The sequence below is a fragment of the Schistosoma haematobium genome, chromosome 4 (assembly GCF_000699445.3).
Source record: "Schistosoma haematobium chromosome 4, whole genome shotgun sequence".
NCBI lineage: Eukaryota > Metazoa > Platyhelminthes > Trematoda > Strigeidida > Schistosomatidae > Schistosoma > Schistosoma haematobium.
Genome location: NC_067199.1, coordinates 36,650,354 through 36,676,377, shown reverse-complemented (window position 1 = coordinate 36,676,377; position 26,024 = coordinate 36,650,354). Strand labels below are relative to the sequence as shown.

Genomic DNA, 26,024 nt, shown 5'->3' with positions numbered 1-26,024 from the left:
ATAGACACTGTGTTTGTTAATCACGAGTTGTATTACTTTATATAGTAGGTAAGCTTTGAAAAGAATTTGTTAGAAATTCAATAAAGTTTTTATGGCAACTCAGTATAACTAAACATTAACCGTACATTTCTATACCTGGTAATATTGTGTAGTTAGTTTATGAATCGATGATTTATTTTTACCGCTATAAATGAAAAAAAATACTTTGAATATGTTCTTATTTATTTTTATATTTTCCCTGAATGATCATTCATACTACTACTACTACTACTACCACTACTACTACTACTACTACTACTACTACTACTACTACTACTACTATTACTACTACTACTACTACTACTACTACTACTACTACTACTACTACTACTACTACTACTACTACTACTACTACTACTACTATTACTACTACTACTACTACTACTACTACTACTACTACTACTACTACTACTACTACTACTACTACTACTACTACTACTACTACTACTACTACTACTACTACTACTACTACTACTACTACTACTACTACTACTACTACTACTACTACTACTACTACTACTACTACTACTACTACTACTACTACTACTACTACTACTACTACTACTACTACTACTACTACTACTACTACTACTACTACTACTACTACTACTACTACTACTACTACTAAATTGGCATTTGGTGCTGATTGCTTGTATCTTATTCAAATTTACTAGGTAATTGTGTTACGATATTTAATGATTAGAATTACTTGATAGGAAACCTTTTTTTGAACTAGGTTTCGTGCTGTTTGACATTCCTCAGTTAGGTTCAACTGTACTCTTGAGGGAAATGGTAGTCCTTATGGATTCCAAATATGAATTCCTTAATTCCACAGTCCGAAACTTTACCACAGGCTTATTTAGGCTTCGATTGTATTTTTTGACTAATGTTATAGTTTTGTCTAGTTTTTTCAGATATTTAATGAGTAGTTACATAACACTGTGCATAATATATTATTGTGTATATTTGGTTTTCTCAATGACTTCAAATACTATGCGAATTTTTAATGTCATTGTGAAAGTAGAGTTTTTGTGAGATAAAATTAAACTAAAAAAACGTTTGGTGACAATATGTGCCTCTTGAATGTCTCTGACGAAAGCAACTAGGGCAAGCATGATAGGAACGAGTCCAGTGTATTGGCCAAAAATGTGGTCCGTGGATTGTGAACTGACAGGTTGGATTTCAGAGATTGTTTGTCAATCATGCGATCCACTGGTGGGATACTCTGACATTTTCTTTTAAGATAGCTGGTTCCTTCAGTGTTATGCTTTGTTTATTGAAAAATCCCTTTTGGTTAGGGATCGAGGTTCTCAAACGTTACAAATATATCTAGATAATGGAAGTGACGCAAACCAACATATTATGGCTAAGAGGTGAATCGGTCAGTTAATTGTTACACGTAAAAATACTGAAAAATTAAACTACCTGATATTCGCTATTTTGTGGACGATTGACATAAGAGACTAGGCTTAAACAATGAATATACGTCCAGAATATTTTATTTATTGTATACATGGAAATTACATTGTTAACGTAGATGGCGAAAGTGTACGCTATCACCAGTGCTTCATTTTTTAAAGAGACTACTTGAAGTTTAGATGGTGGTTGGAGGTAGTCAACAGGAAACCTTGGACCCGGGTTTCGTGCTATTTGGCACTCGTCAGCAAGGTGTGCCTGCAATCTTGAGGGAACTAGTGCTCCCTGGAGGATCCGATCTCGTGTCATCTAGCTTCACAGTCAGAGACGTTACCACTGAGCTATCCGAGCCGTGACTAACCTCACCTTACGTAGGACTGAGATGTAATCACAATTGATTGATCACTGGGTGGTGATCAATCTCATGCTTGTCTAGTCCTTATTAGTGCAGATCGAATGCTATCGATCATGTTGCAATGTGGCCACCAATCTAGGTGACTTGACACTGCGTTTCCTGTTGACTACCTCCAACCACCATCTAATCTCAATATATAGTGCCCGCAACATGATCGATAGCATTCGATCTGCACTAATAAGGACTAGACAAGCATGACATTGATCACCACCCAGTGATCAATCAATTGTGAGACTGCTTGAAGTTCTGGAAATGTGGTTAAAGATTTTTCGTCAAATATTTTTTTATGTGATATATTTGGAAGCGTGTTTTTTAGTTAGGAATGATTGATCTTTCAGTGTTAATCCAATTTTATAGGTCAAGTTACAATGCGTTTACCAGATTGAATAGATTGAACATGGTTAGCAGTGGAATCCGGGACACGTGTTTGTCAGCTGGATGCTCGTGCATCCCTGAGTCGATGTCCATTCTAGGGCTCAGATCCAGTACCTGTCGCTCTATACGTCGTCGTGTTATACAATTAATCACTGAGTTCAAATAGTCTCACCCCATTTATTCTACGTAAACATTTTCGTAATGGTTATATCGAGATGATTAACACAGGATGCACATAAGCCAACTGTGATTGATCAGATTTCAGTCAAAATACTGAAACGTAATAAACCAAATCATTACAAATTGAATTAAAAAGTGATCATTAGCTTGAATCCATCGAAATCATATACACTATGATAAGATGTTATATGATAAGAAGCAGTTTACAAGAAACTCTGGACTCATGTATCCTATTAACGGATTCACTTATATGAAGAGAATTGATGCTCCATTTAGAAACTGAACGTATATCACCTAAATCCTTACAATCTAAATATGTTAATAGTTGAAATGATGAGTCAATTGAAGCTAAACCACCATGGAAAACCTGGAAGCACTGGACGGCCGTTTCGTCCTATTGTGAGACTCTTCAGCAGTGTGCATCCACGACCACGCCTTGCGAGATTCAAAACCAGGATCTATCAGTATCGCGCGTGAGCGCTTAACCACTAGACCACTGAGCCAGTCGGCATCCAACAGTGTTAATTTTTAACTTCAACTAATCCACAAAATTGAGCAACACATCCATCATCGTCATCAGTGAGTTACTATCTCACAACAAACCCGACTAAACTCCACTGGTCACTGCTTCTCACTAGAACTCCAGGATATATCTCTTGAAGCCAGTTACTAGTGAGCATATTTTGATTAGTATCAGACTGATAGATCCTGGGTTCGAATCTCGCGAGACGGGTTCGTAGATGCGCACTTCTGAGGAGTCCCACAACAGGACGAAACTAATGAAATTACTACAATCTCCGCAAAATCTCTTCTGAATCTAAATGTCTAAATTCATCGATTAAAATTAAGTAGTACTTTTCATATTCTTTAAAGTAATAAGACGTACGAAATTTCAATGTAATTAATTATTCCACTAGTTGAAATCACGAGTGAATTGAAGCTAGACCACCATGGAAAATCTGGAAACACTGGGCGGCCTTTTCGTCCTAGTACGGGACCCCTCAGCAGTGCGCATCCACGATCCCGCCTCGTGAGATTCGAACTCAGGATCGAACCCAGGACCTATCAGTCTCGCATGCGAGCGCTTAATCATTATACCACTGAGCCAGTCGGCATCCAACAGTCCTAATGTCGAACTTCAACTCATTCACGAAATCGTGCCACCATACACCATTGTATTCAGTGAGCTGATATCTCACAACAGACCTGGTTGAACTCCACTGGTAACGAATTCTCACTTGAACTCCAGGAAATGCCTCTTGAAGTCAATCACTAGTGAGCAGATAATTATTATCAGAAGGTGTTTTATGGAGATTTATAGACTGGTCTGGGTCCTGTGTTCGAATCTCACGGGGGAGGGGCTGGATTGTGGATTCGCACTGCTGACGAGTCTCATATTAGAACGAAAAAGCCATCCAGTGCTTCCACGTTTTCTAGAGTCGCCTAGCTTCAATTCACTCATGATTTCAACTAGTGAAATTTCTAAAAACAATCTCCACAAAACCCCTTTTGATAATTAATTATTTATTAAATATATACTCTTTTCTTAATTATAATGAATATATATTTATATATAAACATTATTTTCTACTTAAAACTTTGTTCACTATCCAACCTTGACCTACTTTATAGAATAATTTGAGATTTGTTATAAATGAATAGTTTATCAAAAAATTTTTTACATGACAAAAAATGAAATCAACATGACAACACAAAACATAGCAACATAACTTGCAAGAAAATATCACCACATATTGACCAATTTAATTATTACTCATTAAATTATATTTATGATTCATTTACTTTTTTTTTCTTTTTTTTGATAAACGATTTTTTTCTCTTTTCTTTTTTCTCATTTTTGTTGTTGTTGGAATTTTTCTAAATTAAAATAGAATACACGCCCAAATGTAAGAAACAATAAATAGAATCGACATTTGTTTAGTTACAATTATAAAGTGAACTAAACTTGATCGTTTACAAAGTTATCTATACAATCATCTTCTATGAAGGTAGTAGTTTGTTAGGTGAATAGATTAAAAAAGAATGAATCAATGTTCTGTTTTCTTTTTTGCGTTGTGTATTGTGATCATTAGATAAATAAAAGATAATAGTCAGTTATTGTTCAGACTTATGTGAACAAGGTGCATGTGTATGTTTATATATATATATATATGTGTGTGTGTGTGAATGTACATTTCACTAGATAGTTTACAATTGTAATCTTCAAGAGACTAGTGACATGTTAAATAGAGGAGTTTATGAATTGATTAAATTGCTTTTTAGCTAAATTTAAAGATGGGATACATGTTCATGAATTTGTATTTGTGAAGATTAAATTACGTGTAACATCTGAGACCTATTAATGGAGTAATATTATCTATATATTCTTATGGTATAACTATTCAGTAATTAGAGTGTGTATATCTATATTTCCCCTGTTATAAGCTTCATTTTGACCTGTAAATTATTGTTGTACGATTTACTGTTCTTAGGCTATGTTCATTTCATTGACTACTGTCTCCCACATTTACAGCCAGTTTTGGGTATATTTTGTACAAGTGTTATTTTCTATTTTATGGTGTGATGCGGTCTGTTTGGTTGATATATAAACCCAGTATGTCTGAAATAAATGATTCGTATAGTGGAGGCTGTTGTTGGCATTCTGGGCTCAGCTGAACGAGCTAGGCGAGCAACGGACCAATAGGATGCTAGGCTGATCAGACCGAACGAATGTCATTGGTTTAGTATAGTATAAGGGTGAATAAGTCGTATTTTGATTGACGAATAAATTACGTGATAACTAGCGGGCCATAAAGACACAACAGTATTCCATCTAACTTCCAGTATTTAATGTGTACAATATCCCATAATTGATTTCAAGAGTGATATATTGATTAGTCCTTATTAGAATAAGTACATTTTGTATGAAATGCCTCCATAAAGTCATTATATCACAATTTGTTTACATTGGTTAAATTATATCCAATTGTGGAGTTTAGTGTTGAATAATTAGGACGAAACACGTCAAATGAATTCCACTGTCAGTCACAATCCATGTATGCTCCAAATATGTAATAATGAAAATAATTAGTGAAATCACTCTAATGAGCTCTTCGTGTATGTTGACTTCTGTTGTAAAATGATTCCTCTTTACTAGCCTTCTACTCCTCCCTCTTTTTATTCAATTAATCATAGTTTATTTAATCGTTTCTCTTAGTTATCGATTCCTTGTGTTGTTTGTTGACTAAGTGTTGAGTATAAGATTAATATATCATTTGATCATCTATTTATCAGCGTCCAGATCATTATTAATAGAAATTTAGTGATATGGTACATGTTGGTGAATTTGTACTCCATCTGTCTTCCAGTGTTCAATATATCTACAATATCTGACATTTACCCACTCATTCATTGATTGAATACTTCACATGAGAGTATGATTCCATCTAAGAATTTCTTTTCAAACTGTAATTTGTCATTTGTTTACTTTTTTAATTGGACAACTTGAGATGTGGTACAATAGGCAATTTCCAGATAATGAATATAGATAGATAGATAGATAAAGATGAATGAAATGAAGTTGTCAATGAAAGTTCCTATGATACACTGAATGAATGACGAAATGCTTGAAACTGTTAGATATTGTAGGTTTGTTGATTATTACAAATCTTACTGAAATAAATTCTTGGCAGTAGTTCGGAATTTAATGAAATTTGTTTATAAATTAATTCCGTTCATCATCTCTATGATGTATAAATGACTTTGTAAGGATATTCATTAGATCAATTACTAGTCACTGAAAAGTTAACGAATATCAAAACTGTTTTTTCTTAAATTTATCTCTGTTGTTATTAACTTGATTGTATTGACAACTATAAATTAACTAACTTGATTACAGTACTCGTTAGATTAGACCGAGTAAAGTTCAATGTTCTAAAAACTTTCATTTTGTACACCAGAAATTCAGACAAATAGTCACATGCAAGTTTTGTAATTTACACTTATAATTCACTTGATTATTTGTGTGCATTATGAAGCTATAAATAGTAAATTGTAATTGGGCACAAAGCCAAGACTTTTTTTTATATATAACTAAGTAACAGTTTCAGGATTAATAAAGAATATGAAAGTGCAATTAACGTAATATGTACAGCTAAACTAGCAAGGAATGAGAAATATTAGTTAGGATCACTGCCCAAATATCAAAATAGGGTTATGAGTTATGATCAACAGTTAAGGGTCCGAAAATCGATACCTTGATCTTAGTTCAGTTGTTTTTGTCGTCTACTGATTAACAAAATATGTTAAGACCTCAAAATGCTTGCCGAACACGCCACAGTTTATTGTTTGTAGACCTAGTAATTTGGTGATATTCCTATAAACGCATATGTTATCTTAGTGGTGATACTTAATGTTCACAAGCCACAGTATTATTTAGCTTAAATATGAGTATACAAGTTCACTTGGTATTGTTTACTTGAATCTTCCCATTAATGTTTAGGACTGCAATTGATTAGTCTCTTATTGGCATATGTGCATACTGTGTGTATCGCCCTAATTCACAAGCATTATAAGCAAAGATGGATGGTGGATAGCAGTGGAATTCAGGAGGCATGTTTCGTCCTATTTGTGACTCATCACGATGGCGTTTGAAGCAAACGGTACTAGTTTCGAGTCTCAGAGTGAACATCAACTCTGAGATGCAGGTATATCCAACCGACAAGTCGCAAATAGGATGAAACGCGTTTCCTGAATTCCATTACTAGTCACTTTACATCTTTGCTTATGAGCATACAAGTTTGAAATGTCTTATTTATTGACAGAATGACGTCTACCAGATGAATACTAAACAACAGTTAAATTTCACATAAGTTTGAATAGATTTTAGATCTATAGACAATTTACTGCCTCATAAGTTTTATAGTGTCATGAATTCTTTCTGACCTAAAACTCGTCGACTGAAAATATCATATTTTAATCTTGTGTCTGTCACAGATAGTAAAATTGCAAATCATAGGAAAAGTCAGTTTTAGTTTGATCAATTAATTATTGTTTGTAATGTAATATACCTGATCGATTTCAGTGATGAACTGGATGAAATCAATAAATGCACCATGATTTACCTTCGGTGTGATTCATAGCTCAGATAACATAATGGTTAATACATTATCCATATTAAAACATGCAAAATGAAAATGATTTTTTAAATAATACAATGTTATTTCCTATTAGAAATTAAGTAAAATTATCAGGAATTCTTCTATTTTCAGAATGGGTTTTGTGGAGAGTTTTAGAAATCTCACAGGTTGAAATCATGAGTCAGTTGAAGCTAGACCACCATTGAAAACATGGAAGCACCAGACGGCCGTTTCGTCCTGGTATGGGACTCCCCAGCAGTGCGCACCCGCGATCCCGCACCGCGCGGGGCTCGAACCTGGGACCTGCTGGCCTCGCGCGCGAGCACCTAACCACTAGGCCACTGAGCCGGCATCCGACGGTGTTAATGTCTAACTCCGACTAACCCACGAAGTTGAGCGATACATCTACTATTGTCTTCAGTGAGTAACTATCTCACAACAGACTATGATATACTATAATATACTATGATACTATACTATACTATACTATAATATAACAGACTATAATATCCACAAAACCCATCTGATATTAGTCAACATATGCTCACTAGTGACTGGCTTCAAGAGGTATATCCTGGAGTTCTAGTGAGAAGTAGTGATCAGTGGGGTTCAACCAGGTCTATTGTGAGATAGTAACTTACTGAAGACAATAGTACATGTATCGCCCAATTTCGTGGATTAGTTGGAGTTAGACATTGACGCCGTTGGATGACAGCTCAGCGGTTTAGTGGTCAAATGCTCGCGCGCGAAACCAACGGGTCCCGGGTTCGAACCTCGCAGGGGGCGAGGTCGTGGATGCGCGCTGCTGAGGCGTCTCACAATAGGACGAAACGGGCAACCAGTGCTCCCAGGTTTTCCATGATGGTCTAGCTTCAACTGACTCATGATCTTAACCATTGAAAATATTTCTTTCTTTTTCAACAAACAATTCTGATGACGTAATCCTTATTCCGTTTTCATAAGATTTCAAACCATTGAAATAAACCGTTTATTTTTGTTAATAACTACATTAGTCACAATTTATTATTTTATCAAAAAACTCAAGGATTATAACTATGACTAAAAATTATAATTCTTGTTGCTAATGTTGTAACTTGTGGACAACTTTCGAGCAACGCTTGAGTGATCTTTAGAATGTCCACCTAGTAACTAGAACTAATTGACGGTGATAAAACTTTTAGGAAGAATAAAGATTATAATTTATAATTGATGGTTAAAATTAGGAATTAAATTTAGGGTTTTCATCATTAATTCACATTAGTTAAAATGCTAAAAGGCTATTTAATCAAATGGATAAATGAATTTCGTACCGAAATCTATAAATTCAGGTCTCATCTTTCAATCTATTTACGAGTAGAACATGAAACAACAAAAGATGATTACAAATTATGTATACTTATATTCAAAAATCATTATGTTCAGTCTTACCTTATAAGATGTGACTGATAATGTTTTTTTTTACGTTTGATATCAATCAGTTCTAGGTTGCATTTTAAATTTATAACTTGCTAAATCCTCATTGAATAATATTTTCCATGTAATTGCGTTAGATCATAGGTCCTGAGTCTGACTTTCTGTAGAAAGAATGTAAACATCCATTCCTTAATAAGGCCCTTACTAGGGCAATACAACTGTCTAGTGTTTCCTAGTCTTCATTGTGGATCTAGTTAAAGTATTTGTTTGTAATTTAAAGTATACAGAAACAAATGTTCAACCCTTCTTAACAAGTGAATAGCAAAAGATTACATAGTTACATAATCTATTTAATTTTCATCAAAATAAAAAATAAATATAAATCCCGTTATTTCTTCAGTAAGAATGAGATAGTCACAATCGAGAAGATGACTTTTAGGTTTTTGTACCAAGTTCCAAATGAATGACTTCTATTTTATATCGCGTAAAGTGAGCCATAGAAATTACATTTGTATACCGCTTAAAACGTTTACAATAAAAGTGAAAAATTAAATTGATCAAGGTGAAAAGTATTAAATACTCAATTCTTTTTATGCATATTGCCTATCACACCGAAATTAATCTGATGCCTAAATCTTAACCATAAAGCCCTTAGTTCTGATTCAAACTTCAAACTTCAAATACTTGATCCTAAATGGCTAATTCTTCTAGAAAACCATTTGGGTCCTCATAAGAGTTTCTTAAGTTGGATTATCTCTTTATCCAAATGGAAAAAACATAAATGTCATTGTGTTTTTTTTCGATGAACAAAACAAAACAACCTGTAGAAATATGTTAAATCAGTTTACTTTATGTTAAACTATTGTTTTAATTTCTATAAATTATCTATTTAATAAGAGTTTTGATCTGATTATCTAATAACTGACCGGGAACTAGTCAATGTTACTCTAAGTTTGTATCATATCCTCAAACTATACTTTAACTAAATCTTCAATGAAGAGTGTTTTTATGATTCGTCCATGTTGTTAAATTTTATTAATATTTATTTGTATCAGAAGGTGTTTTTTGTGGATATTTATAGTAATTTCAATAGTTGAGATCATGAGTCATTTGAAGCTAGACCACCATGGAAAAGCTGAAACCACTAGATAGTAACTCACTGAAGACAATGGTGGATGTGTCACTCAACTTCATCGATTAGCTGAAGTTAGACATTAACACCGTTGGATGTTGACCGACTCAGTGGTCTGATAATTAAGTGTCCGCAATCGAGACCGAGAGGTCCTGGGTTCGGATCTCTCAAGGTGGGGCCGTGGATGCGCACTGCTGGGGAGTCTCATACTACGACGAAACGGTTGTCCAGTGTTTCTAGGTTTTCCATAGTGGTCTAGCTCCAATTGACTCATGAGCTCAACTAACAAAATTAATATTTATATATTTATTATTATTAGCTTTATTCAATAGTATATTTTTGCTACAGTATAGAATTTTCAGCAAAAAGTATTTCAGCGAGTTTCCGTTTCTTATTTCTTGATCGATATTGACGTTAAACATTGAATGGATCACCAGTTACATGTTAACAGTTCAGAAGTTGACATTTGAATAATATTCATTCTCTTCAATGAATATTACCAACCAACACAATGTTTCCGATTGTACATTTTTGTAACTTGTACAGTGAAAGGTTGTAAACTTTTCACAAACGCATATGAATAAGTTAAACAATTAATTAACATAATGATCTGTTAAAACAAACAAAGAAACAGATAATTTGTTGAAATATCCAGATGGTAGGACTAGGTAGTTCAGATATTCAAGCAGGCCTATGTTCATTATGTAATGTTAATTATCGAAATTACTGCCTAAAAAGTATGCTTGCACTTTTTCTCTATCTAAAATATTCCATATACGTCGAGACTATAATTTATGAACGAACCAATCAGATATAAGCTAACAGGTGTTAGATTCCGGCGCGAAATTCATTTATCCATTTGGTTAAATAACCTTTTGATATTTTAAGTAATGTCAGTTCGTGATGAAAACCCTTAATCTAATTGTAACCATCAACTGTAAATCATAATCCTAATTCTTCCTACAAGTTTATAACCGTCAATTAGTTCTAGTTACTAGGTGAACATTCTCAAGATCACTCAAGTGTTGTTCGAAAGTTTTCCATAAATTACAATTTCATCGAAAGTATTCATTAGTAAATATTGTCATGAAAAATAATCATTAAAATTTACTATCTCTATTTCAAGTTACAATTGATTGGATTCATTGAAAGCATTCATAGATTTCTCTAAACATCTTACTCTATTCTTTCGATGTAAAACTGATTATAACAAATCTAAATTAAATTTTAGCAGAATGAAAATTGGTACTGGCAGTGAATGATCATAAATTTTGTTGAACATTATTTATATTTTACGCATGACCTTTGTATATCGCCTCATGTTTACCACAATTGATTAACACAGAGAGATGAGTGTCAGGGTGAATCACAGAGTGATAAAGATAGTGATAGTCTTATTGGTAATAGAAAGTATTGATCATAGGAGATATGATTCTAGAAGAAAATCCGGATTTCCAGGAATGAAACCTTGAATCTGAAGGAAGATAAAAAGTAGAATATACACAAGGTTCCGATTACTGACAGTCGTCGAATATTTAATGTTCCTAAAAGTTTATGTTAATAACAATAAATGTAACAGTAAATTTCGTATGGAGTGTGATTATATGACTTGATCAATGACTTTTTCAATTATTAGGATCAAAGGAATGAATCGATAGATGATGATATAATGATAAGATGTGATCAAATTGTTTCAGCTCATGAGAATGATTTGTTGACATAAACCCCCGATTGTGCGGATATCAGAAAAGAAGATAGCTACTTAGTAGAATAGATTTATCTTCTAATAAAATAACAAACATGAATGAACATGATTGGAAATCATTTAACAAATAAATGATCATTATAAACCTAGAGTGCTTCCCAAGACTGCTGAATTTTCGCGAGTTTGTATCATAGATTGATGTTAGTTAGATAACCAGTGAAAACTAAGAAGGACTACACAGCTGTTTCGTTCTATTATGAGATTCCCCAGCACTGTGCCTCTTCTACTCCACTGGGGGTTGAACCCAAGAGTTTCAATCTCATTGAGAGAACCTAACTTTTAAATCAGTTCGGAAAAGATAAACAATTGAAACATATGCCAACCATGGATCATCCACTGTCTATGAAAATTAATTCCTAAAATATAAGGCTTAGTTCTCGACCAGTGATGTGAAAATTAGTACATAAAAAATAAGCTTGTTCGTAAATCTAGAACTAAACAGTGTTAATAAATGTAATGGTGAACGGTTGCGCAATTTCGTGGATTGGTTGAAGTTAGACATTTACACCACTGGATGTCAGCTCAGCGGTTTAGAGGCCAAAGGTTTGCGCGCGAGACTGAAAGGTCCTGGGTTCGAATCCCGCGAGCAGAATCATATATGCGCGCGGCTGAGGAGTTTCATACTACGAATAAACATCCATCCAGTGCTTCCAGATTTAATTGACCCATGAGTTCAACTATAAAATTACTAAAATTTCTACAAACCCCCTTCTGAAAATGTAATTTCATATGGAAACACACACACATATAGTTATATCTAGAAAAGAAACCTTCACTTAATAACAAGATATTTACAGTTTTAATGTTTTCCTGATTAAACTTTATATGATTTTCAAAATTCTGACATTTGTAACTAACCACTCAATCATTCAGCTCAAAATCAAACAAACATACAAACAAATTGACATCATTCTATTTCATTCAAAGTAAATAAACTGGATTATTTAAACTAATCTAATGCATTGATTCTATTCATTAATGACCTTTGTGTGTTATTAATTCAATGCCAAATAACTATCTATATTTTAATATATCAGGATTAATTCTATAGAGATTTGTACTTGTCGTGTGAATGTTATACACATAGGATTCGATCTGCACTAAGAACGATCTGACATACATGCCATTGATCACCACCTAGTGATCAATCAATTGTGAATGCATTTCAGTCATAGAGGAGGTTAGTCGTGGCATGGATAGCTCAGTAGTAACGTCTCTGATTGTGAAGCTGGGTGACACGAGATGGAATCCGTCAGGGAGCATCAGTTCCCTCAAGGTTACAGGTACACCTTGCTGATGAGTGCCAAGTAGCACGAAACCTTGGTCCAGGATTTTCTTTTGACTATATCCAACCATTATCTTATCACATATAATTAATATAATTATAATTATTCCATAACTGATTTTAAGAATGATATGTTGATTAGTCTTTATTGGAATTAATACATCTTGTATGGAATTCCTCGATACAGTTATTGTGTCGCAATTTGAATACATTAGTAAAGTTATGTCCAACTGTGGAGTTTAGTGTTGAATCATTAGGACGAAACATGTCAAATGAATTCCACTGTCAGTCACAATCCATATATGCTCCAAATATGTATGTTGACGTCTGTTGTAAACTATTTTAATAGTCATTACTAAAATGATTCCTCTTTACTAGCCTTCTACTCCTCCCTCTTTTTATTCAATTAATCATAGCTTATTTAATCGGTTTTCTTACTTATGTCCCATCTGAATTAAATGGGATAAAATGAAGCTGTTAACCATTTTGACTACACCTTTGCTTAACCACACTGGGAGGTGCTCACGAGTCCGAATATACAAATTTCTAGAACATCTGCCAATATAACTTGCTCCACTGGAGCAGTTGAATTGATAGATACAGAATGAGGTGGTTAATCTAGGCAATTTATCTTTCAAATTCGGAGCGATCATTGGACCTCCAGTAGTTTACCTGCATTAGAAGTTCTTTGAAATAATCTGCGTAACTTCAATCTTAGCATTTTACTAGGTGCATCACCTCTGAATTGTAAGCGCATATACAGAGCCTTTTTATTCACGGTTAGGTATTCTCTATGCTCTCCTCTATTGACTACGTTTTTATTTATAAATTCTCCCTATATTCGTTCTCTTTCAGGGTCGCGTACAATTCCTTTATTTCATCTTCGACTACATCTAGAGAGTATATGGTCTTGATTCTATGGTAAAGTGTCTTAATCAGGTTCCTTTTGTTTTGTAGAGGAACAAAACTAAGAAATTTTGTATATTGGTCCGTCCAAGAAGTTTTCTTGTTTATATTTCTTCTTAATGACCCGTTTTTTTCTTTTTGTATGTAGAACATCTAGAAAGACTATTCTACCTTTACTTTCTTTCTCACATGTCAATCTTATGAACATTAGAGCCAATTGATCAGCTTCCACTGGCATACATTTACAACTTTCATTGATTTGCAATTTAGCCTGGCTATCATCTAGGGTTATTAGATATGTCTATACTTCATTGATTACTGCTTCTCATTAGAATTTTAGGAGCTTGCGAAATAACTTCCATATTCTTCCTAGTTTTTAGTGATATCCCAACTGAGATACGGCAATAACGCAAATAACCTAGAAATCAAATGATTCAATACAACACCTTAATTAATCTGTTATTTTTACAGATGAAGTTTCTACTATATATATTTCACATTTTTCTGTTTTCTTTGCACATACTACTGATTTCGATTGTGACCTTTATTTATGTACCATTTTTATAATGAAATGAAAACTAATCATCTTCATAGACAAAACAAAACAAACAAACTTTTAGTTAATCGGCTATTCCAGGGAATAAACACGTTTCTCTCTGAAATCTTGTTATCACAAAGTTTATCTGATTAAAATAATCCATTGTGTTTTGATAAAACAAAAACATACATTACATTTTATGATTTATATCAGAAGGGGTGTTTTTTGTGGATATTATAGTTGAGATCATGAGTCAATCGAAGTTAGAGTACTATGGAAAACTTGGAAGCACTGGACAACCGTTTCATCCTAGTATGGGACTCCTCATTAGTAAGCATCCATGATCCCGCATCGCGAGATTCGAACCCAGGACCTAGCGGTCTCATGCGTAAGCGCTTAACCTTTAGACCACTAAGGTTATTTATATAATAAACAATTTCATCGGTCATTCTATTCATTGTACTTCATTCTTTACTAAGACATCTTAATGAATGCGATTATTTCATTAAGTCATAGGTATTCATTGTACAATTAATATTTCAAAATAAGTTTCAACTAAAATAAACAAATAAATGATAATAACAATTGAAATTTTATTATTTAACATAACAGAGTTATTAGTTATAGTTAGTTGCATAATATACCCATGTGAGTTAGAGTAATTTAATATTGGTATTCAGGAGGACCGGACACCATCCAGATTATCACATGACAACCCAGACAGTACACCTCAATCCCGTTTAACAGAAGAGCCAGAATTATTAGTACATACATGAATTTGTTTTTCTTTTCATTAAAAACCACAAATGGATCAAAATTAAGCAACTACTGAAAACCAGGAAATACTAGACGAACATTCTGTTTTAGTATAGGATTCTTTTACAGTGCGCATTCACTACTCCATAACTGGGTTTCAAATCTAGTTCCTTTGATCTAGTGCTCAAATGTTTAACCTTAATGAAATTCAACAATCTCCGTAACCCTATAATGTCATATATCATGTGTTTACTAGTGACTAGCTTGAAGACGGAATTTCTGGAGTTCAGAAGAAAAGTCGTGACTAGTGGAGTTAAACCGCATAGATTATGAGGAAGTTATCAATGAAGACAATGGAGTAATTGAAATCAGAGTTGTAAACCATTAAATCCTGGCTCTCAATGTTCTATAGATTAGAAGTTTGAGTGCTAGGTTGAATCTCCTCAGCTCTATTTCCTGATTAGGTGGGTTGTGAATATTCACTACTGAGGATTTGTATAATGAAACGAAATTTGTCCAATCTCTACACCCCTCATACTGATGGTTTATTCTATTTTTGGTGTTCTCAGGTTGATGCTGAAAAAGAGTAACAAGTAGTGTGTAACTTTTTTTAATTATTGAATCAAGTCAATAATTTCACTGATAATCAATGATAAATATCTACCTGCAGGATGAAAATGAATATTTTGAAGTTTCTACTTCTGTTAACATTTCATGCAAGTAATCTCTCCAGAATAATAAAATGATACATCTGAAGGTTGATTATACAAATGACTTTAACACTTTCAATCAGAACAAGTTTATGATACATGATATTTTGTTGTTGTTGTTGTTGAATAAAACATCAAAACTATTTCGGGGAAAGGCGAAGACGAGAAAGAAAGAACCAGTATTTCTGATTTTCAAGGATTAACTACATTATTATTTCATTGAACAAATTAACCACTATAGTTTATTACACTGGTTGAAAACTTGACAATTCAGTCGGGTGTACTGTGATTTTTAGATCTATCTGTTTATCAATGCTTTTATGTCATATTTTTCGTTAATTCAGTCCTGGAGTAAACATAAGATACATCCAGTTAACAAGTCCCAAATCGAACGAAACGCGCATTCTGGATACTAGTGCTAGTTATCATCCATATATGCTCAAAATGCTTGTGACTTAATTGCGATATTGAGACAATCCGCATAGGATGCACAGATGCCAGAAAAAGACTGACCACTTCTAGTTCTAAACATCAATGAAAAGATCCGAACAACCAATATATATGTATGAACAGTGTAAATTATGTTGAATTTGGCTTTAAGAGCCAACGGCATTGAATGGTTGCTGCGCTACATCACAAATTGGTTCTAATAGTTAGGTTTTTACCCTAATATCTGAAGGTTGTTAATTGGATCTGTGGTGAAGTTGTGTATTCCCACTATTGGGCATGTCCTTATTACGATGAAAGAGCTATCTAATGCTTTCTGGTTTTGTATGGGAAATTTAACACAGATGCAACTCATAAACTATTAGATTGTCGAATGCAATCATTTGAAGTTAAAGAATATCGCTGAATAATTTTTTTGGAATGGTTTATTGAAATAACACCATGATGAACGCTAAACAAATAGTTCGTATAAATGAAAAAAGGATATTCATGTAGTTGAAAAATCAACTAGTAACCGTAAACTATTAGTTAGCACATTATTTTGACGGTAGTTTACAACGCGCAAAGGTATAAGCTAAACAATTTTTAAAAACCAGGAAATGCTGAACAATCTTTTCATTTTAACTTGGGATTCTTAGAAGTGTACACTTACAACTATGTCAAGGATCTAAAGCAGGACCTTTGTGTTTTACTGAAAGCATTTAGCATTGAATCTATTGAGTTACTATATGCCAGTTTATACTACCAACTTCAATGAAATGGTAATAATTGTTAGTTATATGAGGCAGTATTAAATAAGGTGATGGAGTAGAAACTTAAAATCTATGCAGTCACTTGAGTATTTCGCTCTATAATATACTTATACATAATTAAAGGACAATAGTATATATATATATATATATATATATATGGACAAATGACCTTAGATTTCAATCTATAACCTTAGTAATGTTAACGTAATGATGTTTAAACTGAGTATATGATGATAGTAACATACTAAGACGAAACGGTCGTCTAGTGCTTCTAGGTTTTCAATGGTGATCTAACATCAATCTGTTCATGATCTCAATCAAAAACTTAATAATCTCCACAACCCTATACTGATAATAACTATGTGCTCACTAGTGACTAGCTTCGTGAAGGAATTCTAGGAGTTCTAGTGAGAAGCCGTGACCAGTAGAGCTAGAGTAGAGACAGATATTTACATCAGTACAATGAAAGATGGTCGCGAAATGTCGCCGACTCAGTGGTCTAGCTGTCACGCGTTCGCATGCGTGAATGATATGTCCTGGGTTATAATATCGCGAGACGGGATCGTGAATGCTCATTGCTCATGAGTTCAACAATACGACGAAGCGGTCTTCCAGTGTTTCCAGGATTTCAATGGTAGTCTAACGTCAATCTCTTCATGATCTCAATCAAAATGGACATAAGTTCAGGTTTCGTTCAAAGTCATGGTAATCTTCTTAACTTTTTAAAAGCAGAAACAAGAATACGTGAATATCTAAAGTGCGTTGACTGAAATTACTTTCCAACAGTTTCCTTTTAAGCAGGTTAACAAATACATTGGCAGCTCAGAAAGTCATTACTTTTCAATGAAGAGTTCAAAGTGACGTTTGTCTAGATAAATTAGACAATTTCGAAAGTCATAGGTTTGCTTGTTCACTCTTTTAAAACATTTATTCAATACATTCCTAGTTCCAGTGGTTTATAAGCAAGTGTCATTTAGTCTTTAGGATTCATGGTATTAATAATAATAATACTCGTCTTTTTATATTCTCTATTACAGTACTTTATCAATTCGCCTTGGATAATCGAATAGTTTGGACAGCTGGACAAAATTGTTATTTTCCAAGTTTTGTACATCATTCACATGAATCAATTTGGATGACAGATTATGGTTTAAATAATTTACATCAACAATCTCAAAATAGTAATAATGACAACAACAATAATAATATTAAGAAAACGTCATTATTCTATTCACTTCAGTTACCGGAAGAATTGTACAATTACAAATTTAATTTTTTAAATTTACAATATGGTTGGTTACAAATGTTATTTACAAGAGATTCACATCATGCATGGTTATTCTTATCATGCCATCATATTCTTTATACAAAACATCAGATATTTTTTGCTTCATTAAAAGATTACTTAACGAGTATTTGCAGTGTAGATGACCAAACTACTTACAAAAGTAATAGTAGTAATAATATACATTGGTTTAGTGCTACAAACAGCAGAAGTATGAATTATACAAAATTAATGTATAATAATAATAATAATAATAATAATAATAATAATAATAATAATAATAATAATAATAATAATGAGAATGAGAATAGTAATCCTACAAGCAGTTTACAAGCATCATTAGGTTATGTGAAACTATCATGTTCTTGGCAATCCGGTAAAAATATTTATTTAGTACAATTTACACATCCTAAAGGAAAGTGAGTACAGTGTTTTATTCATTTTAAAATATTTTCATATTTATTTATTGGTGAACTTTTTATCCCCCTTATGTGACAACAACTAAATAGTGACTTTAATTGGCGTCTCTCATCAAATAGCTTCTGTCAAGTAACCATGTTAATAAAATGTATAAATAAAAGCCGAATACAGAAGCTCTTCAGATTTGTATCTTATAGGCTTTTATACACAAGAAAAAATACGGTAAAAATCAATTGGTGAAACTTGGAATTCACCTAACAGCAACTCCCTGGAACAAGTTAATATAAAAGAAGACCGACAGTAATATAGAGGAGTTGAGATAGACATACAATATAACCAATAACGTTACAAATATACATGCAAATTTAGATAAAGTCGCACAACAATTTGTATCCGTTTGTCATATTACTTCACATCACAACTGTAGATTTCATTGTATTAATGATTCATGTACGTATGGATCAGTACAAAATTCGACACAATTGGATCCCATCACTTAGATCAAGCGTTCGCGGGCGACATCAAAGGTCCTGGGTTCGAATCCCTGCGTGTGTGTGGGGGGGTCATGAATTCGAATTACTGAAGAGTCCTATGAAAAGATGAAAAGACCGTCCAATATTTCCAGATTTCAAGGGTCTGTCGAACTTATATCGGTTAGTGATCTCATCAGATAAGAAATTATTCAGTTTGGATATTTAAATGCAAATAGAAAACTAGTCAATCATGGTGACAGATCACAAATCAAGACGAATGATACAACTTTATTTTTGCTCTTACCTAATAGTAACTTAACTTTAGATTGATTATTTAAATACATTTTGTTCAACTTTATACACCAATACATATTCCATAAGAGTTAATAATTAATAATTCATGAATACATTTGAAAGAATATTCTTACTTCTACAAAATTAAAAGCGGTTGGTAACAAGAAAAGTTCATAAACTATTTCATTTTATCAGTTTAAAATAGGTTGATATATAAGTTAGACTTGTAAAAACTAAATCAGATTAGATGTGTTTTGTGTCGTCATAACATCAACTTATTAATCAGTTTAGTTATCATTGATCTTTACTGTATGATAAACAGAACAAATGATGTGTATAATACAACTTATATTGTTAATTGAAATCATGAGGCAATTGAAGCTAGACCACCCTGGAAACCTGGAAGCACCGGACGGCCGTTTCGTCTTAGTATGGGACTCCTCAGCGGTGCGCATCAAAAAAACTTAACAATCTCCACAACACCCAAACTGATAATTACCATGTGCTCACTAGTGACTAGCTTCGTGAGAAAATTCTCGAAGTTCTGGTGAGAAGCTGTGACCAGTGGAGCTAATCCGTGTCGGGTAGAAACAGGTGTCTACCTCAGTACAATAGAAGATGGTCACTCAATTTCGTGGATTAGTTGAGGTTAGACATTAACACTATTGGATGCCGGCTCAGTAATCTAGTTGGTCAAGCGCCTGGCATGAGACTGATAGGTCCTGGGTTCGAATCTCGTGGGGTGCGGGATCGCGGATGCGCACTGCTGAGGAGTCACATACTAGGACGAAACGGCCTTCCAGTGCTCCCAGGTTTTCCATGGTGGTCTAGCTTCAACTGACTTATGATTCCAACTAAAAAAGCTTAACAATCTCTATAATACCTAAACTGATTGTATTTTTAAGAGTGATTATTGATTGAGAAGGGATAAAAGTTAAGAAAGGTTTCAGATGATAGTGAGTGACACTATAATAGTAACTGACCTAGATCATATGATGAAGTTATAACATTTATATTATTGATACATTGTATTAAATTTTCATGTTAGAGCTTTTTGAGTAGATATAAAAGAGTTTAAATTTAAAGGGAATAAAATACAACAAAATCTGTTAAATTATCATCTAACGTTGCAAACTTTGAGGTAGTTATATATACATATATCACAAACAGACAAAGAAACCCAGCATTTCTTTTTGTTTCGCTGAAGCAATAAGGATTAATGAATTCAAATCGGATCATTGTTTCTAGAAAGAGATGGTAATTGTACTCACCAAAGACTGGCTTCTAGATGTCATTCCTGGAGTTCTAGAAAGAAGCTGTGACTAGTGAAGTTCAACAATATCACACTTAGGAAAGGTATTCATCACAAGCAGTGGAAGATGGTTGTGTAATATTATAAACTGATTGAACTTAGATATTAAAACTTATTTTTAAATGATTTTAAACCGATGTAAACTTTTCACATCTCCTATCATTATTCCATAGTTTATCTTATCAGTTTCTGGACTCCACAAAATTATTATCTCTCTTTGTCTAAATTTTGAAATTCCATATTTGAATGACTTTACATATATTCATTCACAAATATATAATTTCAACAGTTGAGATCATGAGTCAATTGAAGCTAGACCAACATGGAAAACCTGGAATCACTGGACAGCCGTTTCGTCCTATTGTGGGACTCCTCAGTAGTGTGCATCCACGACCCCACCTCGCGGGACTAGAACCCAGGACCTATCAGTCTCGCGCCAGACGCTTAACCAACTAGACAACTCAACCGGCATCCAACAGTGTTAATGATTAACTTCAACTAATCCACGAAATTGAGCGTCACATCCACCATTGTCTTTAGTGAGCAGCTATCTCATAACTGATCCGGTTGAACTCCACTGATCACTACTACTCACTAGAACTCCAGGATATACCTCTTGAAGCCAGTTACTAGTGAGCATATGTTGGTTAGTACCACAAGGGGTTTTGTGGATATTGTAGTAATTTCACCAGTTGAGCTCATGAGTCAATTGAGGCTAGATCACCATGGAAAACCTGGAAGCATTGGTTCGAATCCCGCGAGGCGGGGTCGTGGATGCGCACTGCTGAGGATTCCCACAATAAGACGAAACGGTCGTCCAGTGCTTTCACGTTTTCCATGGTGGTGTAGCTTTAATTGACTCATGATCTCAACTGTTGAAATTACTACAATCTCCACAAAACCCTTTCAAATATATAATTCTCATAAATAATCGCTGGAATTCCAATTCTTTTCATCAATATTGTCAACTACTTCACATTATACTATAATTGAATGTTACACTTTAGTAAGAATATGGCTGTAAACATCTGAAGAGAAGATATAAAATAAAAGGAATTTATATTATTATGTCCTGACTATTATTTTAACTTTATTCAAATTCATAATTAGAGTCATTTGTATGGAATTAAATCTATCAGTAAAGAATATGAAGAATAAGTAGTCTCATTGATATTACCCATTACTACAGAAAAAGGTGTTAGATGACTATTGTTATGATTTTATGTCCGTCTTTTCATCACGTGATTTTCCACCCGTCAAAATACGACTCATACAATCTTCGCACTGTGCCAAATCAATGACGTTCGACCGGTATGAGCAGTCTAGCGTCCTTATTGGTCCTATGTCTGCCTAGCCCGTTCATTGGAGTCCAGAACACAAGCACCAGCTTCTGCAATATGAATAATTTATTTCAAACATACTCGGTTTATATATCAACCAGAGAAACCGCAACGCACCATAAAATAGGAAATAACATTTGTACACAATAAAGCCAAAAAGTGGCTGTGAAAGTGGGAGGCAGGAGTCAATAAACTGAACATTAAATCGTACAATAATAAACTATAGGTCAAAATGAAGCTTATAATGAGAGGAATATAAATATACATAATCTAATTATTGAATAGTAATACCATAAGAATAAATAGATATTAGTCAATTAATGTCTCAAAAGTTACTCGTGATTTAATCTTCTCTCGGATATAACAACTATGATAGTTGAAGAAGTTATATTGTAATTTGGTATGTATGTACGTTTGTTATGCAGTTGTGAGAAATTGTATTCGTCTATTATACTAGATAATGATTTCAATTCAAACACTATGTTATCTTCGGGAATACGTTACCTCAGATTTCATTTTAACAATTTTGATCCAATTTTTTAAAATGTTTTTATATTAAAAGGAACCTTATAATTGTAATAAAGCAAGAAATGATACTTTTTAAACAAAGATGGCTAGCGGCTGGCAGTAGAATCCAGGATGCGCGTTCCATTCTATTTGGGACTCGTCAGCCAGATGTATCTCCATCTCAGAGTTAATTTTAACTCTAGGACTCGAATCCACTAATGTTCGCCTCAATCGCCATCGCGTTATCCACTTAGCAAGTGAATCTTGATAGCCACCCGCCTGTGCAATAGGGTGAAGTTTAAACTCACTTGGTATTGCTTTACTTGTATCTCCCCATTGTTATTTAGGACTGCAATTGATCAGTCTCTTGTTGGTGTATCCATCTTTGTTTAAAAATGCTTGTGACTTAAGGCTATATCGAGGCAATTTGCACAGGATGCACATATGCCAACACAAGACTGATCAATCGCAGTCTGAAAACTCAATGGGAAGATTTAAACCAAACAATACCATATGAATTTAGTTCTGGTTGCTTCAAATGTCATTGCATTATTTACTTAGCTACTGAATTCAGATAACCACTATTTTGTGCAACGGGTACGAGATTTATCTAAATTTGAAATGGTTCAGATTATCTGATTGATGAAATTATGACTGGAATTTGACTAGTCTTGGTTGGCATATAAGCATACTGTGAGTATTACCTCAATATAGCCATTATGACGAAAGTTGACACAGAACAGATGGAATGTGGCTAGCAATATTATCAAGGAATGGGAGTATCATCTTATTTGTTGCTCATCAGCTGGATGTATTCTATTCTATATCAATTTACATCATAATGTCTATGTGGAAGAATTCCACACAAGATACTCATGTATCAACCAAAATCGTTCAGATTTCAATCATATATGAATAGCAGAATCATTCAAATCATTTCGAATTGAATTCAATAATGTACTTTATTCTGATTATTAGTTTTAAAACATGTTGAAATGATTAGCACGTAATATACACTTCATCGGTCAAGTAAAATTGTGAAAACCATTAGAATGGTTATAATTAATGTAAGATTAAGGAAGTAAGAACACAATTCATAACTTAATTATATTACTTATCTCATTAAGTATTACGTATAACATACAATGATCCAATAAAGTTGAGGATAATAAAATCAAAATGAATACTTAACATATGGTTCAAACGTGTAGATTATTAAATGAGTTAACTTTACACTGTAAAATGATACAAAGAAAAAGTAGGATATTCATCCAAAGTATATTACGTTACTATAGAAAAGCATATTGAACCTATTTCTTTCAGCTGAACAGTTCGAGTTTATTTTAATGGATCATATGGTAATCTCTTATGTAATTCCAAGTATTCAGAGCTTGACTGCTTTTCACGAAAAAAAAATTTTAATATGATAGATCATCATCATCATTAATGATACATTAATGTTGAATTCATGTACAATTGATTAATCATTGAATTGTGACTATTATCATATTTTGTTATATCCCGATGAGAATAATGAATGGTAACCGTTGGGATCTATTTCTGGACTATTATTATACGTATATGTTTTATCGTATAATTGTTAAGTAATTAAACTATTCATATTCGTATCCCTCTTATTAGGAGCTTTGATTTGACATATGAACTATTACTATACAACTTACCATTCTTGAGTTATACCCACATGCATAGCCACTTTTGCTTAAATCTTGTACAAATGTTGTTTCTTATTTTATGGTACGATGTGATCTGTCTAGTTGGTATATAAACCCAGCATGTTCGAAATAAATTATTCGTATCGCAGAGGCTGAGACTGGTGTTCTGGACTAGACAGAAGCAGGACCGATAAGGATTCTAGACTGCTCGTACAAATTTTATGCGTCATTTGTCCGGTCGATAATTCACTGTTCTTGCATCGGCCGTATCATTAGGGGTGTAAACTCACAAGTTATAACATAATTTATCTTGGCATTTCATGTTGATCACATTCTATAGATCATACTACAATTCCATATGTAACATATTAGGTAATTGTAAGTAGTCTGAACGAAATGAATCAAAATCAAAATACTTACTATATCATCTACATCTTTGATGAAATACACTATACTCTATCAATACAAGAATAAACTCTTATCACATTATTCAATGTAACTTTCTTCACAGATAATAAGTTAATGAATAGATGGAAATAAAAATTTCCTTTTAGAAAGAAATAAAGCAAATAAATTCATAATAGAAAGCAAAGAAAAAAAAGACAAGATAATTGAAAAGAAAAACACAACCCATCTAAATGAATTTAAAAAAAGCCTTAACTAATAATAATAATAAGAAGAAGAAGAAGAATGTTGGCGCATCTTTAATTCTAACATACACTCTATTTGTATCATTCTACTAAGAACAAAAAAGAAACAACAACCCCCCTCTTTAATCTGATGCGTTTTCAAATAATTTCCTTTACTCATTTATTTATTTCTCTTTTAATAAATACTGTAATCACTATGGCGTTTTTCTCGTCATTGTTGCTGTTGTTGTTGTTTTTCTTCTTTTTTCTTTAAACCGGAAAACTATTTATTTATTTGATTTTAATCTACTTTTAAATGGTTTATTAATTTAAGCGGTAACTTTTTGTGAATACCATTTTTAATGGATTAAAACAAAAAAAAATTAAAAAAACAAAACAAAACAGAAAAACATTGTACAGTCGAATGATTTATATTTTTAAAAAAGAAACTGATCTAAATAGCAACTAATGACATTTGAATCATTTAGGGAAACGTTTATGTTTTTTCAATTTTATTAAATTATTATTCATTTATTATTAGTTTTTTTTCTTCTTTGTTAATTCTCTTCAGTAATTTTTCCGGTTTTTTTTTATTAAAATTTAACATTTACTTGTTATGTACTATTAGAATGTGAATAGATGAGTAGTTCACACTTGTGGTTGTTTGAAATTGTTATATACAGTGGTGATTGTTACGGTTATAATTAGACTAGAAGACAATTGATGAATAAAACAAATAGAAAATGATTATGAAGAGAAGTAATAATTGAAAGAATTGTGTAGAATACTTACTTACCTACTTACTTATTTACACATGTTATTCC

General features: G+C 33.1%; 1 protein-coding gene across 1 annotated transcript in view; it reads left to right on the top strand.

The window, feature by feature from the left end:
• Positions 1 to 242: 242 nt before the first annotated feature.
• MS3_00010959 (uncharacterized protein) overlaps positions 243 to 26,024 on the top strand; it is a gene marked incomplete at both ends in the record, with an annotated part of 74,470 nt that continues 48,688 nt past the window's right edge. The window contains 2 exons of the mRNA XM_051219373.1: positions 243 to 691; positions 18,252 to 18,971. Of these exons, the coding sequence (XP_051066889.1) occupies positions 243 to 691; positions 18,252 to 18,971 (1,169 nt within the window). The remainder of the gene's footprint in view (positions 692 to 18,251; positions 18,972 to 26,024) is intronic.